Source organism: Microcaecilia unicolor, chromosome 5 (genome assembly GCF_901765095.1).
Source record: "Microcaecilia unicolor chromosome 5, aMicUni1.1, whole genome shotgun sequence".
NCBI lineage: Eukaryota > Metazoa > Chordata > Amphibia > Gymnophiona > Siphonopidae > Microcaecilia > Microcaecilia unicolor.
Genome location: NC_044035.1, coordinates 142,101,312 through 142,120,005, shown reverse-complemented (window position 1 = coordinate 142,120,005; position 18,694 = coordinate 142,101,312). Strand labels below are relative to the sequence as shown.

Genomic DNA, 18,694 nt, shown 5'->3' with positions numbered 1-18,694 from the left:
GGGCATCTCTGAAAGACCTGACGTTGAAAGCAGTCTTTTTGGTGGCTATCACTTCAGCCAGAAGAGTTTCCGAGCTCCAGGCGCTATCATGTCGAGAGCCCTTTCTGCAGTTCACTGAGGCAGGAGTGTCTATTCGCACAGTGCCTTCCTTCCTGCCCAAGATTGTTTCTCGCTTCCATGTGAATCAGCAGCTCTGTCTCCCATCCTTTCGTAGGGAGGACTACCCAGAGGAGTACTCTGCTCTCAAATATCTAGATGTGAGACGAGTCATCATCAGATACTTGGAAGTGACCAATGATTTCCGGAAGTCGGATCATCTGTCCTGTTTGCAGGTCCTCGTAAGGGTCTGCAGGCTGCTAAGCCTACAGTGGCAAGATGGGTCAAGGAAGCCATTGCAGCGGCTTATGTGGCCGCGGGGAAGGTGCCGCCTATCCGGCTGAAGGCTCACTCCACTAGAGCTCAGGCGGCCTCGATGGCAGAGGCCGGGTCCGTCTCCTTGGATGAGATTTGCAAGGCGGCAACTTGGGCATCGGGTTTGCAGTGATTTCAGTGTGCTTTCCTCGCAACCAACGTATACTGCATTGTAGTGACCTAGTTATCATCGATTGTACTGTTATCCAGAATGATTGTCTAGGAAAATAGTCTCTGAAGCATTTTGTTGTTACTGCTGATATTTGACTATCTAGTGTTAGGTGTTTGTTAAGAATGATTCCCAGTATTTTTAACTGTTTCAATTTAGTATGCTTGGTGGTTAATTGTGAAGTTTTGGTGGACTGTGAAGTTATGTGGGCTTGACAGTACCAGGAATTTGGTTTTGTCTCTAGTTTGAGTTTGAAAGTTTCTGCCCAGTTTTCCATAAGGTCCAGACCTGTTTTGACTTTCTCCATTATTTCTGTGATATTGTTGTTGAAAGATATGTAAATGATGGCATCATCTGTGTATTTGAATGGGTTAAAACCCATGATCTCCAGTTTTTTTTCCCCGAGTGGAGCTATCAATACATTGAATAATGTTGGTGATATTAGAGAACCCTGTGGTACCCCACAATTGGAGATCCAGGAGATTGATTGCTGGTTGGACATCTTTGCAATGTAGATCTGGTCTTTAGGAAGCTATTGAACCATGCGGCCACTGCACCACTGACTCCTATGTAATCGAGCAGGGTCATCCGTGTTCTACTACTAGATCGAACTCACTTGACATGTCAAATTGCATTAATAGTATATTCTGACCTTTGCTTATTAAGCTTCTGAACTTCATTATCAGAGTGGTTAGGACCGTTTCAATGCTGTGTTGTGGTCTGAAACCTGATTGGGATTTATGTAGGACTGAGAATTTTGTTAGGTATTCCATTAATTGTTGTGTTACCAATCCCTCCATCATTTTGGTCAGTAGTGGTATTGAGGCCACTGGTCTGTAATTTGTGATATCACTGATCTTGGTTGTGTTCTTGGGGATTGGAGTGATAAAGATTTTGCCTTTATCTTTTGGGAATTGTCCTGCTAACATATATGTGATATGTTTGGTGATGAATTCGATGAACCAATCTGGTGGGTTTTTCATCATGTGGTTGGGACATTTGCCTAGCAGACATTTTGCATGTGCATATTTTGTCAGTAGTGCCTTTACACTTGTACTGTCAGGTAAGGCCTGCAGGAATTGCTCCATTACTATCTCCTGCAGGATATCAGCGGTAGTTCGCCGCTCTGGTTCTGGCCATTTCTTAGCGAGGTCCATCAGCTTATTGGCTAAGGCCCAGGGTGACTCTTCCTGGTCCCATTGCATTGTCCTGAAGCGCCTCCTGTAGGTCTGGGAACTCAGCCCATACCTATCCCGGAAGGCCTCTTTCAAGTTCCTATAATCTGCCGCATCTACCGGCGACAAGTCCCTGAAGGCCGCTAAGGCTTTCCCAGACAGGGATGGGGTCAGCCTAATGGCCCACTGTTCCGTAGGCCACCCTGCAGCCCCAGCCACCTTCTCAAAGGCACATAAAAAATTGTCCACACTGTCCTTTTCGGATAGCTTGCCCCAGGTAAGCCAGTTCATATGCAAGGGTCCTACCGCACCCTCTCTCCAGACTCCTCCTCTGTTCCTCGGCACTGCTCGAGACCCCTGGGACACTGGGCTCTCTCCTCAGGAACTCCTGGAATAGGTCCAAAGCCGGCTGCTGCTGGACCCGGGTCGCCGCCAAGGACTCCCCAATCATCTTCTCTGCAAGTTTTTGCTGCTTTTGGAATTGTAAGGTCATCCACGTAAATATATCCTTCGGCTCCATCTCTGTCCTCCGCGCATTCACCTGTAGGCAGTGCAAACACAAAGAACTCCCAAAGCGCATTCACCTGTAGGCAGTGCAAACACAAAGAACTCCCAAGTGCAGCTCTACAGCAAGTGGCCCCTCCCTGGCCACTACTCACCGCCTGTCCCACACCCCTGCTCCAGCTTCTGCTTACCAGAGACAGAGACGGGTCTGCGTCTTTCTCTGTGTTGGCTCCTCCTCCGACGTGGAAGTCCGTTGAACGATCCCACCACTGCCACCACTTGTAAGGTCTCCACCACCGCGAGACTTTTGGAAAAGTCTCCTGTACCAGGAGACTCTTGAGTCCCTCGGCCCTTTAGTTGAGCTGTGTGCTGTAATCCACTGCTAAAGAGCACACAGCAATCCACAAGGTCAGACCATTATACTTTATTGTAATCCCTTTGTGTCAACTGCTCCTCCAAAGGTAGTTCCCACCACAGCATTTCTCAAGAAGCATAGCAGTTCAACAGCATAGTATTCAAAACAAAACAAAAAAACCCTAAAAGGTTCCAAAATCTCAGCAGTTCATATAAAGCAGTTATGCAAAGCAATTCTTCAAACAAAGTAGCCCAAAAAGGGCTCAAACTCCCAGCAGTTCATGTATAGCAGGTATGCAAAGTAATTCTGCAAACACGGTAGCTCCAGAAAGAGTTCAGACCCTCCCCAGCAGTTCATGTCAGCAGTTAGGCAAAACAATTCCCCAAACACAGCAGTTCAGAAAGGGTTCAAACTCCCAGCAGTTCATGTATAGCAGTTATGCCCAAAACCACCACTCCTTCTCTCTCCCTTTCAAAAGAAATCAACCTAGGGAGAGTGGCAAGAGTCCCTCCCCAACCAGGCCAGCATTATACCCTGACCACCACCCGCATGACCCTTCCGTGGTAAACCTGTTCTCTCAGCTCCCCTCGTGGGATAGCCACCTTTTCCCCCCTTCTACCAGGCTCTCCTTCTGAGCAGCCCTCTCCTGTTTCACCTCCTTTCCTTCCAGTTTAGTCAGAGCAGCAATCTCCATCGCCTCCTCTTGCTCTTGTTCCTCCCCCTTTTCTTCCCCTTGCCAGTCCATAGGTTCCTCTCCACACCATATGTTCAGCTGCTCTCCATGTGCTTGATTGGGCAGGTTCAGAACTCCTTCCCTCATCCTGGCTCTCTGGGACAGGTTTTTCCAACTCCCTTCTCTTGCCCTTCTCCTGACCTCCTCTGGGGGCTGTTGGGGATTGAAGTCACTGTTTCTACCCTGGGACCTACTCAGGGGCTGCTGGAAATTGTAGTCTTTTCCTTTTCTCCAGTCCCCCAAGGGAAAAGACTCCTTCCTTTCTCTACCCAATCTCCCTCCCTCTCAAGCCTCCTCGTTCCTCCATGTGCCTTCATTCTCCCTCTCACCCTCATATTCCTCACAACCTACAATTTTAGCATGCGCCTTAGTAAAAGACCCCCATAGTCTACTATTGAGACAGACATTGGGAAGCAACTGCTTGCCCTGGGATTGGTAACATGGAGTGTTACCATGATTTGGGTTTCTGCCAGGTGCTTGTGACCTGGCTTTGCCACTGTTGGAAACAGGATACTGGGCTAGATAAACCATTGGTCTGATCCAGTATGGCTACTCTTATGTTCTTATGCCACCTTGTGATGCCAACTTTATACACCTCTCCATTGTGCTTCAGTGGCTAGCCACTTCTCCTCTGGAGGGGGCGTCTTCATGACGGTTGGGAATAATGAGTGGTGCATCATGTCGAGCCTCTGTTTCCTGTTTTCTTGTTTGTAGCAGTTGAGAGCACCATTGTATAGCTATTTGAAATACTAAGTATTCAAGGCTGCACGATACCCTTAAGGTGTAAAGTACTTGGAAATATTTTCTCTGTCTCCTTCCTCTGGTGGATGGACATAACCCATTAATCCTGACCGGTCTGGTATGATTAAAGGAAAGAAAATTATCAGGTAAGAGCATAATTTTTCTGTCATGACTATTGCTACTTAAATGCACAAGCATGTTTTTAAAATTATTTTTTTGTATACTTTTTTGTTTTATCTTGTATCTGTACTATATATCAGATCCCTAACGCAGCCTTCTTATACAATATGTGGCCATGTTGGGTCCAATGTTTCCATGTTGAGGTTAATGGTCTCTGAATAAATTGGTTCTATACAATTTTTCCTTTGTAGACATTATAGCAGCAGCTTCACTTTTTGTCTGTTTCAAGTTTTAGTTTTTAATGAAGCAGTTGTTTTCAGTATGACATTAGCAGCTAATTAATTTGTGGGTGTTTTGACATGTTTATCTTACAGTTGGCAGTTCAAGTATGAGTCATTTTGAGAGACCAGACAGAAATGTCAGGCAACAGCCACCAGCACTGTGGAACAGGACAACTCATCGCTGGAGTGGAAAAGAACATTATCACCTAGTCAATACTGACCATTATCACCATGGCAAAAACAATCTGAATAGGTAGAGGCTAATTAATACAACTAATACTAGGAAGTACATTGTATTAATTCACCATTTCATTTTGGAGAAATTGTTGACTTCTAACTGAAAACTGTTGTCATTAAGATAATTTGCCAATCCCAACCTTCCATGTGTCTTCTATCTTCTTTTGTGTCTCCAACCATGCTGTTTGTGTCTGTCCAGCTTCAGCCTTCAGTCTCTTCGTGTACCCATTTGCAAAACTAGCAGAATTTTGATTTTCCCATTCCTCCAGGTAGAAGCAGTAAGGTTGTCTTTTACATCTTTGTATTACATTCTTTAAATTATGTGGAGATCTTTTTACTTTGAGGACACGCAGGATAGGAAGTGCTCACAGAAAGAGTGATGTCATTGATTGAGCCCATGTTGTAAATTTGGTGAGTACTATAACAGTCACAGTTAAGCCACTTATAGCAGTACCTGGTTAAAATAGCCCCATCAAAAAAGCCCTAACAAAATTACCCCGATTAAAAAAAAAAAAAAAAAGAAAGCCCCCCACACAAAATAACTCTGACAAAAAAGTTCCCCACATAATAGCCCCTGACATAACAGTCAGTGTCAAAACAGCCTGCCCACAATATAGCCCCTGACAAATTAGCCCCCAGACAAAAGGGCCCGATCAGCCTGCCCAGAATATGACCTTTGATAAAGTAACCCGACCAGTACCAGATGGGGAGAGTTTACCTTGCGGCACATTGCAAGAGGATCTGCCCAAACTTACTTGTAAAGGATCTCTGTGTTTGAAAAGTGATCACCAACTGACCCCAGAAGTCTTGTGTCTTGCTTGTCTCTGCCACATCCTGCCTATGAGGTAACAGGAAGTAGCAGTAGAGATAAGAGTTCTGGGTTTGGCTGGTGATAAGTTTTCTTAGAATACAAGAAGTCTGATGAAGTCTTTGCTTTGAGCTAAAGTTTTTAATACTAATTTTATAGGTAATTATGATAAAACTAGTTTTAGGTTAAGAGTTCCAACACAGTCTATTTGGGTAAATGCCTTTGTTAAGATAAAGAGACTGCAGTGGAACTAACTAATACTAGTTTTATTACTATTACCTGCATTACCGAAAGCTCATTGTCTGTAGCCACAGTTGTGTGAGGAAATAAAACCTTAGAAAGTGATCTAAACATTGTGGTTGCTTATGAGAGCAATATGGCTTACATTTTCATTAGTATAATTAAATATCAGAACTATATTTCCTTGTCATCAGCAGCAGATGAATCCATTACGAATGGGTTGTGTCCACCTACCAGCAGGGGGAGATAGAGAACACTGAAAACCAGAGTGCCTCTAGGATGGCTAGCTCCATCTGCCTCTCAGTATTTCTCTATCTCCCAGCAGGGTTGGACGCAGCTTGTTCAGCTCCTTGAAGATTCTGCCTGGGGTGGCTCCTGTGCTTTTGCCAGTTGTAGCAGGGGTGTTGTGGCTAAGTGGAGCCCACTTTAAAGGCACATAGGTTCGCCCTTTCCCTGCCTTCCCCTTCCCCTTGTGTTGATGCAGGCATATAGGTTCGCCCTTTCCCACCCTCTTCTGCCTCCGGAGTACCTTTGTAGCTGTTTGCCTCCAACTTTCCTCACAGAGTTTAAAAAAAAAAAAATCGCGCTTTGACAGCGCTGCTATTTCTGAGGCTTTTCCTGACTGTGCAGCGTGACCGGAGCTTGTGGACTCTGTCCTTTGAGGTAAGAGTGGTACTCAGCTCCTCCGGGGAGGGCCCGCGGATGGCGTTCCGATCGGGGTGATTTTGGCGCAAAGCCGCCATTTTGAATTTTATTCCGCCATTTTTCGGTGATGGCTGCTGAGGGAGTTAAGCGCTGTTCCCGTTGTGGCAAGCGCAGATCAGCAACGGGGCTCTGTAAAACGTGCTGTTTAGACGGTAGAGCCAGCTCCATCGAGCGGGAAGAATCATCGCTCGCCATGCTGGCTCTACCGTCTAAACAGCGGGCGCCATCTTGGAAGCGCCGCATGGCTCGACCCCCGCAGTTGCGGAGAAGTCTGAGAGCAGAGGGGAGCCTTGGGCCGAGGCTACCAGAGGAGCTCCGTTCCCCTTGGCTCCTACTTCGGAGACGGGAAGTCAGGGTGAGTTTTTCTCCCCCGAGTTTGTGCTTATTTTACATAAAGCCTTCATGCTGAAAAGAGCTCTGCCGCAGGTGTCTGACACTGCGTTGCTACCTGGTTCCCCTCCGACTGTTGGTGGCCTGGGGCTGATGCCAAACGTAGATGCCCCTGAGCGTTGGATGCACGCTAAGCATATAAGTGTAAATTCCCTGACGGAGAGTGGCGCTCCTCCCTCCCCCCCCCCCCCCCCCCCCTGTGGTTAGGCTGTGGGGACTCTGAGGGATCTGGCAGGCCTTCGTGGTCTGAAGAGCCAGAGGAAGGAGCCGGTTTGCCACTGGATCTGGATGATCCCACTGCGGTTCGGATTTTCCACCGCGATGAGCTGCCAGCACTTATCTCTAATGCCTCACAGGCCCTCTCTATTGATGACCATGTTCAAGGCAAGTCCTCCTCTGGCAATCCGAGGATGGCGAGTACTTAGAAGCCTGCTCGTGCCTTTCCTTTGCATGACTCCATCCAAGAGCTTATTTCTGCTCAATGGGCTGACCCCGAGGGGCTCTTGAAAGTGGCCAGGGCGATGGGGCATATTTACCCTCTGAGTGAGGAGCACTTGGCCCGTTTTGGGATGCCTAAAGTGGATGCCTTCGTCACGGCGGTGACAAAAAAGACCACCCTCCCAGTAGAGGGAGGGGTCGCCCTGAAGGACATTCAGGACCGGCGGCTGGAATCAGCGCTAAAACGGTCCTTTGAGATTTCGGGCCTAGCCTTAAGGGTGTCTGTTTGCAGTTCTTATGCTGCTTGAGCCTGCCTCTCTTGGTTACAACAGGCAGTGGAACAGCCCGTGGATGGTGCGGAGTCCCTCGCTGAGGTTGCACCACGCATGGAGTCGGCCTTGTCATTTTTAGCTGACGCCCTTTATGATCTGGTCAGAGCTTCGGCTAAACAGATGTCTGTGGCGGTGTCTTCCGGCCGCCTTCTATGGCTACGGCATTGGGCGGCTGACCCGGCCTCTAAGCAAAGGCTGGTGAAGTTGCCCTTTCGGGGCCTTCTGTTATTTGGAGAGGAGTTGGAGAAGATTGTTAAAGACCTGGGGGATGCTAAACCCCAGCGGTTACCTGAGGATGGGCCGCGGCCTGCTTCCAAGGGTCAAGTGGTTCCCTCCTCCTCCAGACCTTGCTTCCATGAAGCTAGAAGGTATCGCCTGGGCGCTCTGCTGGGTTTACTCAACGTGCCCGTTTTCAGCAGAGGAACTCCTTTCGCTCGGACAAACGCTCCGCAGCGGCAGGCTCAAGGCCAGGAGTTCAGGGCCGTCCTCCACAATGATGGGACGCCGGTCCACTCCTCCTTTACAGCTGTAGGAGGACGCCTTTCCCTATTTCTCGAGGAGTGGACCAAGATTACCTCAGATCAGTGGGTCCTGGACCTGATCAGAGAAGGTTACCGATTGGAATTCGGTGCCCCGGTGAGAGTCGTGTTTGTGGAGTCCCGATGCGGTACTGCCGTCAAATAGGCGGTGGTAGAGGAGACCTTACAAGTCTTGTTGCACCTTGGAGCAGTGATCCCTGTGCCTCCCGCCGAACACGGCTGCGGTAGTTACTCCATTTATTTTGTGGGGCCGCGAAAAGGCGGGTCTTTTCGGCCCATTCTCGACTTAAAGAAAGTCAACGAGTCACAAAGAGTGCGACATTTTCACATGGAAACCGTGCGCTCCGTCATTGCGGCGGTACAGCCAGGAGAATTCTTCACGTCTCTGGACCTAAAAGAAGCTTACTTGCATATTCCTATATGGCCCCCGCACCAACGGTTCCTCCAATTTGCGGTGTTGGGAAATCATTTCCAGTTTCGGGCCTTGCCTTTTGTCCTCGCCACAGCTCCCCGTACCTTTTCCAAGGTAATGGTGGCAGTAGCTGCTTTTCTCAGGCGAGAGGGTAACCGGGTTCACCCGTACCTAGACGACTGGCTCATCAGAGCGGACTCTGCAGAAGAGAGTCGTCACGTAACAGCCAGAGTGATCTCAGTATTGCAGTCTCTGGGCTGGGTCATCAATATAGCCAAAAGTCACCTGATCCCCTCTCAATCTCTAGAATATTTGGGGGTCTGGTTCGACACAGCCTCGGGGTTTGTCTTTCTACCCGACCAAAGTTGGTGCAAGCTTCTGAATCAGGTCCGTCTGCTCCTGAGGATGCCTCGCCCGCAAGCTTGGGACTTTGTCCAGCTGTTGGCGTCGATGACTGCCACCTTGGAAGTGATGCCATGGGCGAAAGCGCACCTGAGACCTCTGCAGATTGCCCTGCTTCAATAATGATCTCCTATGACCCAAGATTATCAACACAGACTCACGTGGCTCCCTGCGGCCCGACTCAGTATGGAGTGGTGGCTCTCAGACAGCATGCTGCGGCGAGGATTGCCGCTAGAGCTTCCCGATTGGTGCCTGGTGGTAACGGATGCCAGCCTGAAGGGCTGGGGCGCACATTGCCAGTGAAGCTATGCCCAGGGTCTGTGGACACCCGAGGAAACGGGGTGGTCCATCAATCGCTTGGAACTGAGAGAGATATTCCAGGCTCTTCTAACCTTTTGCATGACTCTGGAGGGACTGGCTGTCAGAGTTCTGTCGGACAACTCGACAGCAGTGGCCTACATAAATCGACAAGGCGGCACTCAGTGTCAAACACTGGCCGCAGAGGCCGCTCAGAGATGCCACTGGGCCAAGCTACATCTGCAACTTCTGTCAGCAGCTCACATAGCAGGTCAGAGCAACATGCAAGCCGACTTTCTGAGCAGGTGTCAAATCGACCCTTCAGATCTGTGCCAAATGGGGTACGCCTATAGCGGATCTTATGGCCTCAAGCACAAATGCCAAAGTTCCGTCCTTTTTCAGCAGACGGAGAGATCCTCGCTCGGCGGGGTTGGATGCCTTGGCTCAACCCTGGCCCCCGGGCCTCCTCTATGTGTTCCCTCCTTGGCCCTTAATAGGGTGACTCCTCCTGCGAATTCGGCTGCATCAAGGAGTGGTGATGCTCATTGCCCCGGATTGGTCCAGGTGGCCGTGGTATGCGGACCTCCTGCGGATGCTGGTGGAGGCTCCCTTTCCTTTGCTTCTGGTACCGAACCTGTTGACGCAGGGTCCGGTGATCATGGAGGATCCATGCCGCTTTGGTCTTACAGCATGGCTATTGAGAGACAAGGGCTATTCTAACAAGGTCATCTCCACTTTCTTGCAGGCCCGCAAGCATTCCACTTCCGTTGCCTATGCTCGGATCTGGCGCCAGTTTGATGCTTGGTGTGTTTCTAATGCGATCACACCCATGCGGGCTTCTGACTCGCCGATACTTGACTTTTTGCAGGATGGTATACAAAAAGGCTTGGCCTATAATTCCCTGTGTGTTCAAGTGGCAGCCTTGGCATGTTTTCGAGGAAAGGTCGCTGGCCTCTCCCTGGCTGCACATCCGGACATTGCACAGTTTCTTAGAGGGGTGCTTCGGCTCCGGCCTACCATGCAGGCCCCTTGTCCGGCTTGGAACCTGGGGCTAGTATTAAAGGCTCTTCAGTGTTCCCCCTTCGAGCCGCTGAGGCGAGCTTAGGAGAAGGATGTGACTCTAAAGACAGTCTTTTTGGTGGCCATTACATCAGCAAGACGGATGTCTGAGCTCCAGGCGCTGTCCTGTTGAGACCCATTTCTGCAATTTTCAGAGTCCGGAGTAACGGTACGTACTGTGCCGTCCTTCATGCCTAAGGTGGTTTCAGCGTTTCACCTAAACCAGCCTATTTATCTGCCCTCCTTTACTAGGGAGGAGTTTCTGGAATCTTTTGGGCAGTTGCACCTTCTGGATGTGCGCAGGGCTCTGTTGCAGTATCTGCAGATGTTTAATACTTTCAGGACCTCTGATCACCTTTTTGTATTGTTGTCAGGTCCTCGCAGAGGGTCTCCAGTGTCTAAAGCCACTATAGCCCGTTGGCTCAAAGAAACTATGTTTTCAGCATATCTGCTATCTGGCTGGCTTCCGCCTGACGCCTTTAAGGCACATTCCACAAGAGCGATTTCTTCCTCTTGGGCTGAGACGGGAGCACTCTTTCTTCAAGAGATATGTAGTGCAGCTACTTGGGCTTCTAAGCTCTCTTTTGCCCGTCATTACAGGCTGGATGTGGCTGCCAGGAGGGACGCGCTTTTTGGAGCACAAGTGCTTGCGTGTGGTGTGGCTTGTTCCCACCCTATCTAGGGATTGCTTTGATACATCCCATTCGTAATGGATTCATCTGCTGCTGATGACAAGGAAGGGAAAATTAGGTTCTTACCTTGGTAATTTTCTTTCCTTTAGTCACAGCAGATGAATCCATGATCCCTCCCTGATTAACTCTGTTTGGTGTTAAGTTTTTCCTGCAGACATGTTCCCTCATTGGGAGAAGTTGGAAAACAGTATTCAGGATTTCTGTTCTACTACAGGAGGTTGAGTTTGTCCCTCCTTTGTGTTATTGCTCCTGTTCTGGGGCGTTCGTTCGCTGTGAGGAAGGTTCATGTTATGCTACTTTGCAGTTTAACACTGCTTTGGAAGCTTCAAAATACTGAGAGGCAGATGGAGCTAGCCGTCCTAGAGGTACTATGGTTTTCAGTGTTCTCTATTTCCCCCTGCTGGTAGGTGGACACAGCCCATTCGTAATGGATTCATCTGCTGTGACTAAAGGAAAGAAAATTACCAAGGTAAGAACCTAATTTTCCCTTCTTATGATATCATCTTTGTTTAATACAGTAATATTCAATACATAGTATTGAATATTAGTATTGGTGATAGTATCTGAGGATTTGAAGGCGACGAAACAGTGTGACAAGGCGGTGGCCGTAGCTAGAAGGTTGTTAGGCTTTATAGAGAGAGGTGTGACCAGCAGAAGAAAGGGGATGTTGATGCCCCTGTATAAGTCGTTGGTGAGGCCCCACCTGGAGTATTGTGTTCAGTTTTGGAGGCCGTATCTTGTTAAGGATGTAAAAAGAATTGAAGCGGTGCAAAGAAAAGCTACGAGAATGGTATGGGATTTGCGTTACAAGACGTATGAGGAGAGACTTGCTGAACTAAACATGTATACTCTGGAGGAAAGGAGAAACAGGGGTGATATGATACAGACGTTCAAATATTTGAAAGGTATTAATCCGCAAACGAACCTTTTCCGGAGATGGGAAGGTGGTAGAACGAGAGGACATGAAATGAGATTGAAGGGGGGCAGACTCAAGAAAAATGTCAGGAAGTATTTTTTCACGGAGAGAGTAGTGGATGCTTGGAATGCCCTCCCACGGGAGTGGTGGAAATGAAAACGGTAACGGAATTCAAACATGCGTGGATAAGCATAAAGGAATCCTGTGCCGAAGGAATGGATCCTCAGGAGCTTAGTCAAGATCGGGAGGCGGGGCTGGTGGTTGGGAGGCGGGGAATAGGGCTGGGCAGACTTATACGGTCTGTGCCAGAGCCGGTGGTGGGAAGCGGGACTGGTGGTTGGGAGGCGGGGATAGTGCTGGACAGACTTGTACGGTCTGTGCCAGAGCCGGTGGTTGGGAGGCAGGGCTGGTGGTGGGGAGGTGAGGATAGTGCTGGGCAGACTTATACGGTCTGTGCCTGTGCCAGAGCCGGTGGTTGGGAGGTGGGGCTGGTGTTTGGGAGGCGGGGATAGTGCGGGGCAGACTTATACGGTCTGTGCCCTGAAGAGCACAGGTACAAATCAAAGTAGGGTATACACAAAAAGCAGCAAATATGAGTTATCTTGTTGGGCAGACTGGATGGCCCGTGCAGGTCTTTTTCTGCGGTCATCTACTATGTTACTATGTTACATAATATTAAAATTTGGTTCTTTCCTCAATTTCCTCACTACTGATTTCCCTCACATTTGTTGGGGTCGTTTGTGTTTTCACATTGTGTTCGTACATCGCTTTGGCTATACAGATCAAGGCAATTGATCAGCTTAAAAAATGTAGATGCTAATTTGTAGGTTAACACATGTTAAGTTGATTTGGCATGCACTACATTTAAGGAGCATTAAAAGAAACTGAATGTGCCCTAATAAATACACATCTCTGGTACACCCCAATCTTTGAACCTATCCAACCAGAAGCCTTGGTTTAATCTGATTTGCCTACCATTCCACTATCAGTCTTCAACGTGGGCTACTATAAAATATATATTCGTATTAAAAACAGTACTATAATGATAAACATTTTAAAACAATTGTATTATAACTCAATCATGATAATTGAATCCCAACAAACCCCAAAATAAACATTTTTTTCTAATAATCTTACCTTGCCAAACAGGATAAGGTTGGTAATAATGTGAAAATAATGACAATATTGGGTTGTTGTTGTTTTTTTTTTTTTTTTCAATTAGCTTGTTGATGGAAGAATAGTTTCCTTAAACAGCAGAACAGATCACGATTACCAGTTGGTAGCTGTAGAATTTTGTTTGTTTATATGTGCTTTATACAATGCAGTACTGGTAGGAGCCTTTGTCAGTGAAGATTTCACTTGTAGTTTGTCATCTTTTTTGTGATGTTATTTTTTTCTAGGGGGCTGTTCTGTCTAGGGGCTATTTTGTCAAGGGTTATTTTGTGGGTTGCGCCATTTTCTCTCGGGCTAATTTGTTCTGGGCCATTTTGTCAGGGGCTGATTTGTCAAGGGCTATTTTGTTAGAAGGCTGTTTTGTTGGGGCTATTATGTCGAGTGCCACTTATAGCCCACTAATACCATATCAAATAGTTCACAGCAGGTTACAGCAAGACAATAGGACACAGTTTGCCTAGGATGTCACAAGGAAAAAAGATCAAACCCATTCTTAAAATTTCCAATAATTCCAATAATCCAATTTGATAAGAATCAAAGACTGCACCACCAGTCAAAATAATTCTACTGGCAGATATTTACGAATAGCCCATAATCTAAAATTTTAGATTGATCTATAATGAAACATTCCCCATCTGTTAGATTTGATGTCAAATCCTGATTGTTTAGTTCCCAGTTTAGTTGCTTCATTACCATTGCCTGCCACTCCTCACTTGCTTTGTTACATGGGACCATCTCAGTCCATAGAGCTAGTAGACGTCTGTCACTGCAACTTGCCTCAAGATGACCTTTTTTTCAGTAATGTTTTGTAAGTTTCTCATGCTTCTGTCACTGTCATGCTGTACTTTTTTTCTCCCATTAATGTCTTCGCTAGACTTGTCAGCCTTTTCAAGTTTTCTTTGGTTTTGAACAAGCTGGTTCCTTTAATTCCTGGGGCCTGACTGTGATTCCTCTTGATGTCCAAGGGAGGTCTTTATGGTCCAGAAAAGCAGAGCAGATGGGGTTTTGGCATGGAAGTACAGTCTGTTGGCTTCAGCATTGGACTCCATGGGTCCTGAAGCTGCATCAGACACTGGAGATGCTTTGTCAGTGAGAGTGCAACATTCATCCTTGATATTGAGGACTGATAGAGACCATTGGGGCCAATCATCATCAGAGCCCTGCCTTAAGAAGAGGAAGGATTTGTCCTCAACTTCTAAACTGAAGGCTCCTGATGTTGAATACCAGGTAGAGGTTTGAGTGCATTGATACTGCATTTTATTGGAGTGTGGCACCAAGGTCACTAATTTCCTTGAAGTGTGAGGATTGATGAGCCTCCTCTGAATCAGAGAGGGTGCTAGAGCCTCAAAAGACCCAAGACTTGGCTTCCGATACTCCCCACCCCTATATTCCCTAAATCTGTCTTAATAGCAGCCTTTGAGTAGCAGCTTATGAGGAGTGGTGATGAATGGATGGCACTTTTCTTGGCTCAGCACAATATTGGTTGTGCAGAGAAACATTCACCTCTGACCAAGCCTCCTCTTCTTGGCGGTACCAAAGTGGAGGACAAAGGAGATCCTGTTACTCTGAGGCATAAGTTCCTTCTCTCCTGCTCTTCCCAGTCAAGACATAGATCTTACTCTCAACCCAGATAATAGGGGCCAGAAGGTCCAACCAATGCTGCAGCCAAAATCAGAGTGAGGTTTTGACTCTCTCTATGAGAACATAGCCATCTGTGGTGAACCAGTATAGGGGAGGCTACAGTTTCTTTGCAAATTACTGGCCCCTTATCTCATAGCAATGGGATCAAAAGAGGAACTATTTTCCTTCTTAGATGTAAATGCAGTCAAGCCTTTTCTGTCAGGGGAGTTTTACTCAAAGTATCTCCTGATTACAAAAAAGATGAAGGAATTCTGTCCAATCCTAGTCCTAAGGGTGCTGAACAATTTTCTAGTAAGAGAAAAAGTCAGGATGTTTTCCCTGGGCACCCTAATTACTTTTATTCAAAAGGAAGACTGGTTATGTTCTCTGGACTTAAGGATGCTTACATTCAGAGATACATCCCAGTCACAAGAAGTATCTCAAAATCATCATAGGGAAACACCTCTATCAGTATCGTGATAGCCTTTGCAGCTGCTTCAGTATTCACAAGATGTCTTATGGTCATAGTGGCATATCTACACAGACAGGGAGTATATATGTTTCCCTATTTGGGCAATTGGCTGGTGTAGAGAACATCTTGAGAAGAAGGATCAGTATTCACAACCATCTGGATGCTGGAATTACAAGGATTTTTTATAAACTACCCCAGGTCTTAATGGAGCCCCATCACCACCGTTGGAATTCATTGGAACTCTACTAGACATGACTCAGTCAAATGCCTTTCTACTGCAGCATAGGATCACTAATCTAGTATACTTGGTGGTAGAAATCAAAAGGAGCACAGACATCAGCATAGAATATATTGAAAATGTTGGCCACCTGGTCTCAACAGCAGCTCAATGGATTTGACACATGTAGTGGACTCGGGCCACTCACAGATTGCAGGATGTCATATCTATCATGGAACCCCTCTAGGACTCGGGCCTGGTGAACGGTGCAATCCAGGCTGGCAAAAGGAACCCCCTTCTGTATTCTTCAGTATCAAGCACTCAAGATAGATGCATCCAGAGTGGGATGAGGAGCCCATGTAGGTGACATCTACAGTTAGGATTCATGGCTCCCCCAAGAGGGTCTTCACCAGATTAATTTCCTTTAATTGAGTGCAATGTGGAATTCTTTAAATGTTTTTAAGAGATCAGTTAGCCAACAAAATTAGATTGATAAAAATAGACAGTCAAGTTGCAGTGTATTGTATCAACAAGCAGGGAGGTACAGGTTCATACCTACTGTGCTAGAAACTGTTAGGATGTGAATCGGAGACAATTTTCATGGAATGAATCTTAGGGCCACTTACTGGCAGGGAAGGAGAGCTCCCTGATAAACAAACTGAGTTGTGCCCTACAACTACACAAGTGGGATGAGGAGATGGCTAAAAGGATATTTCAAGAGTGGGGCTGTCTTTCTCAATAGATCTTCTTGTTATTCCTTAGAACAGAAAGGTATCTCAGCTGTGTCTTAGAAAAGGGAGGCATGGCAAACTACTCTTGGATGCCTTCCTTCTAAATTGCAGAGAGGGTTTTCTGTACCCGTATCATTCAATACCTCTTATAGCAAGAACTCTCTGAAACTCGCAGGACTGGGGACAGTGGGGCAAATGTGGTCCCCTGTTCTGGAAATTTCCATAAGAAGACCCATAGAACATGAATTTCCATTCACTCATCATACAAGCTCAAGGGACTCCATTGCATACCACATCAAGTCCCTCACTTTTACAGCTTAAATGTTGAGAGGGTAACTGTAGCTTATTTTAACTTGCCTGAGTGTGTGCTGCAGGTGTTACTGGTTCCCAGCGAAACTCCACTAGAAGGTCTTAATAGTTTTAAGTGGAGCAGATTTGCTACCTGGTGCGAAGAAAAAAAGTCTTAGATCTGTTTTCCTATTCCACCCAAACTACTTGAATGCCTTCTACATTTGTCGGATTCAGGTTTAAAAAAACAATTCTGTTAGGATACACCTTGGTGTGATTGGTTCTTTTCACTGTCATATAGAATGAAAGTCCATCATTGTACAGCCTTTAGTTCAGTTTATGCAGAGCCTGCTTCTATTGAAGCCCCCATCATGCCTCTTGCAGTATTGTTGGACCTCAACATAGTATTTACCCAGCTTGTGAAAGCTTCCTTTGAGCTACGATACCTGTAAGTTGAGGTACCTGATCTGGAAGGTCCTGTTTTTAGCAGTGCTTCAGCACACAGAGAGCAAGTTCAAGGAATGGGTTAACAACAACAAACTTTGCCTGAACCCAAATGAAACAGAGATTCTTTGGGTACCAAACACAATTGGACAAATACCTCACTTCAGAATACCTTTTGGGAAATATGAGTTCCACCTAAAATCACAGGTCAGGAATCTTGGGATACTGCTAGATTCATCACTCACTCTGATCCCACAAATTCAAATAACCTTCAAAAAATTTCTCTCTCATCTACAGCAGCTACGAATCTCTGTATATTGAAAAGACGAGTCTGACTGCAGTGGTCCATGCCATGATAACGTCACGACTAGACTACTGTAATGCCCTGTAGACTGGCCAAACCAGAAAGAGTTTGTATTAGCTAATTCAGAATGCTGCAGCATGACTTATAGAAGGCTGCAAGTGGCGTGACCACATCACACCCTTCCTGCAAAAGCTACACTGGCTTACCAGTATCTTACAGGGCTAAATTTAAACCTTTGATTTTCAAGGTCCTCAGACAAAATGGGCTAGAGTACTTAAAGAATAAGGTAGCCCTTTAAACACCTTTAAGACCTCTAAGGTCCTCTCAAGGGTCATCACTATCTGTACCCTCATCAAAAGAAATTGTATGATGTGATACCCCACGCTCTGGAATTTACTCCCAGATGTTCTACATATAACTCGAGACTACCTCTACTTCAGGAAGCAGGTTCTCCCAAGCCTTTAATTAGATAGGATGACTGACTATACACCCATTCTGCACCTGGACTAGCTTGCTACACACACTGTAACTTAGATCAGTTCCGTATATCTTGCTTAACTATACAAAGAACTTGCCTTGAGTTTAGCTAACCATCAAACTATCCCAACTGACTCTGTACTGTGCATCTTGTTCCCATCATATATCTCCTCTTAGTCCCTCAGTTATATGGTAAGCCTATTGTAGAAAATCTTTAGCATCATATCTATGTTAGTTGAATGTTCTAATGCATGCTTATTAGGTGTATCATTAGTATTATGCTAACATTTTATTTTATCTCTGGTATCTGAATTTCAGTGCTCTTAAATGTGTATATTTTTTGATACTGTTTCACAGTAGTTCTGTTATTTGGTTTCAGTTTACTGTTTTCAAGTTTACCTCATTTATTGTATTTATGTTCATGGTTATTTTACTATTTTTATACTGTTAACAAAATTGTAAGTTTTATGTTAAACTACCTTCTGTACACCGCCATGGGTGAATCTCTTCATAAATAAGGCTCTAGTAACTTACATATCTCTCTCTCTCTCTATCTATCTATGAACATTTATTTATTTATTTATTTATTGTACATTTATACCCCACGTTTTTCCCACTATTGTGCAGGCTCAAAGTGGCTTACAATGCATTAAATAAATACAAATACAAGAAAATTAATTAGAATAGAAGGAACGGGGAAGAAGAAAATAGGGAAGGAGAGGAGAGTCTAAAATGGTCCATAGGTACGTTGATAGAAAGGACTGCAGGCAATACGTTGAATCCGTGGAGTTGACTGAACAGGCGACCAGATACACCAGGATGATCTCGCACGAAGTTGCTTCTCGACCGTCCACTCCTGCTCTCAGAGCTATCGGTGCAACGACCCATTCACTCGCAGACATCCTTAACGGGAACAGAGTGGGAGTTAACCAGACAAGCCAAGCAGGCCGGTATCGCAGCTTGAGTCGGCCGGGCAGCACGTTCCAGGAGGGCCCAACGGTGCAGCTGTATC

General features: G+C 46.2%; 1 protein-coding gene across 1 annotated transcript in view; it reads left to right on the top strand.

The window, feature by feature from the left end:
- The window catches only part of CCSER2 (coiled-coil serine rich protein 2), a 325,691-nt gene that overhangs the window by 156,264 nt on the left and 150,733 nt on the right, over nt 1-18,694 (top strand). The window contains exon 4 of the mRNA XM_030203369.1: nt 4,583-4,742. Within this exon, the coding sequence (XP_030059229.1) occupies nt 4,583-4,742 (160 nt within the window). The remainder of the gene's footprint in view (nt 1-4,582; nt 4,743-18,694) is intronic.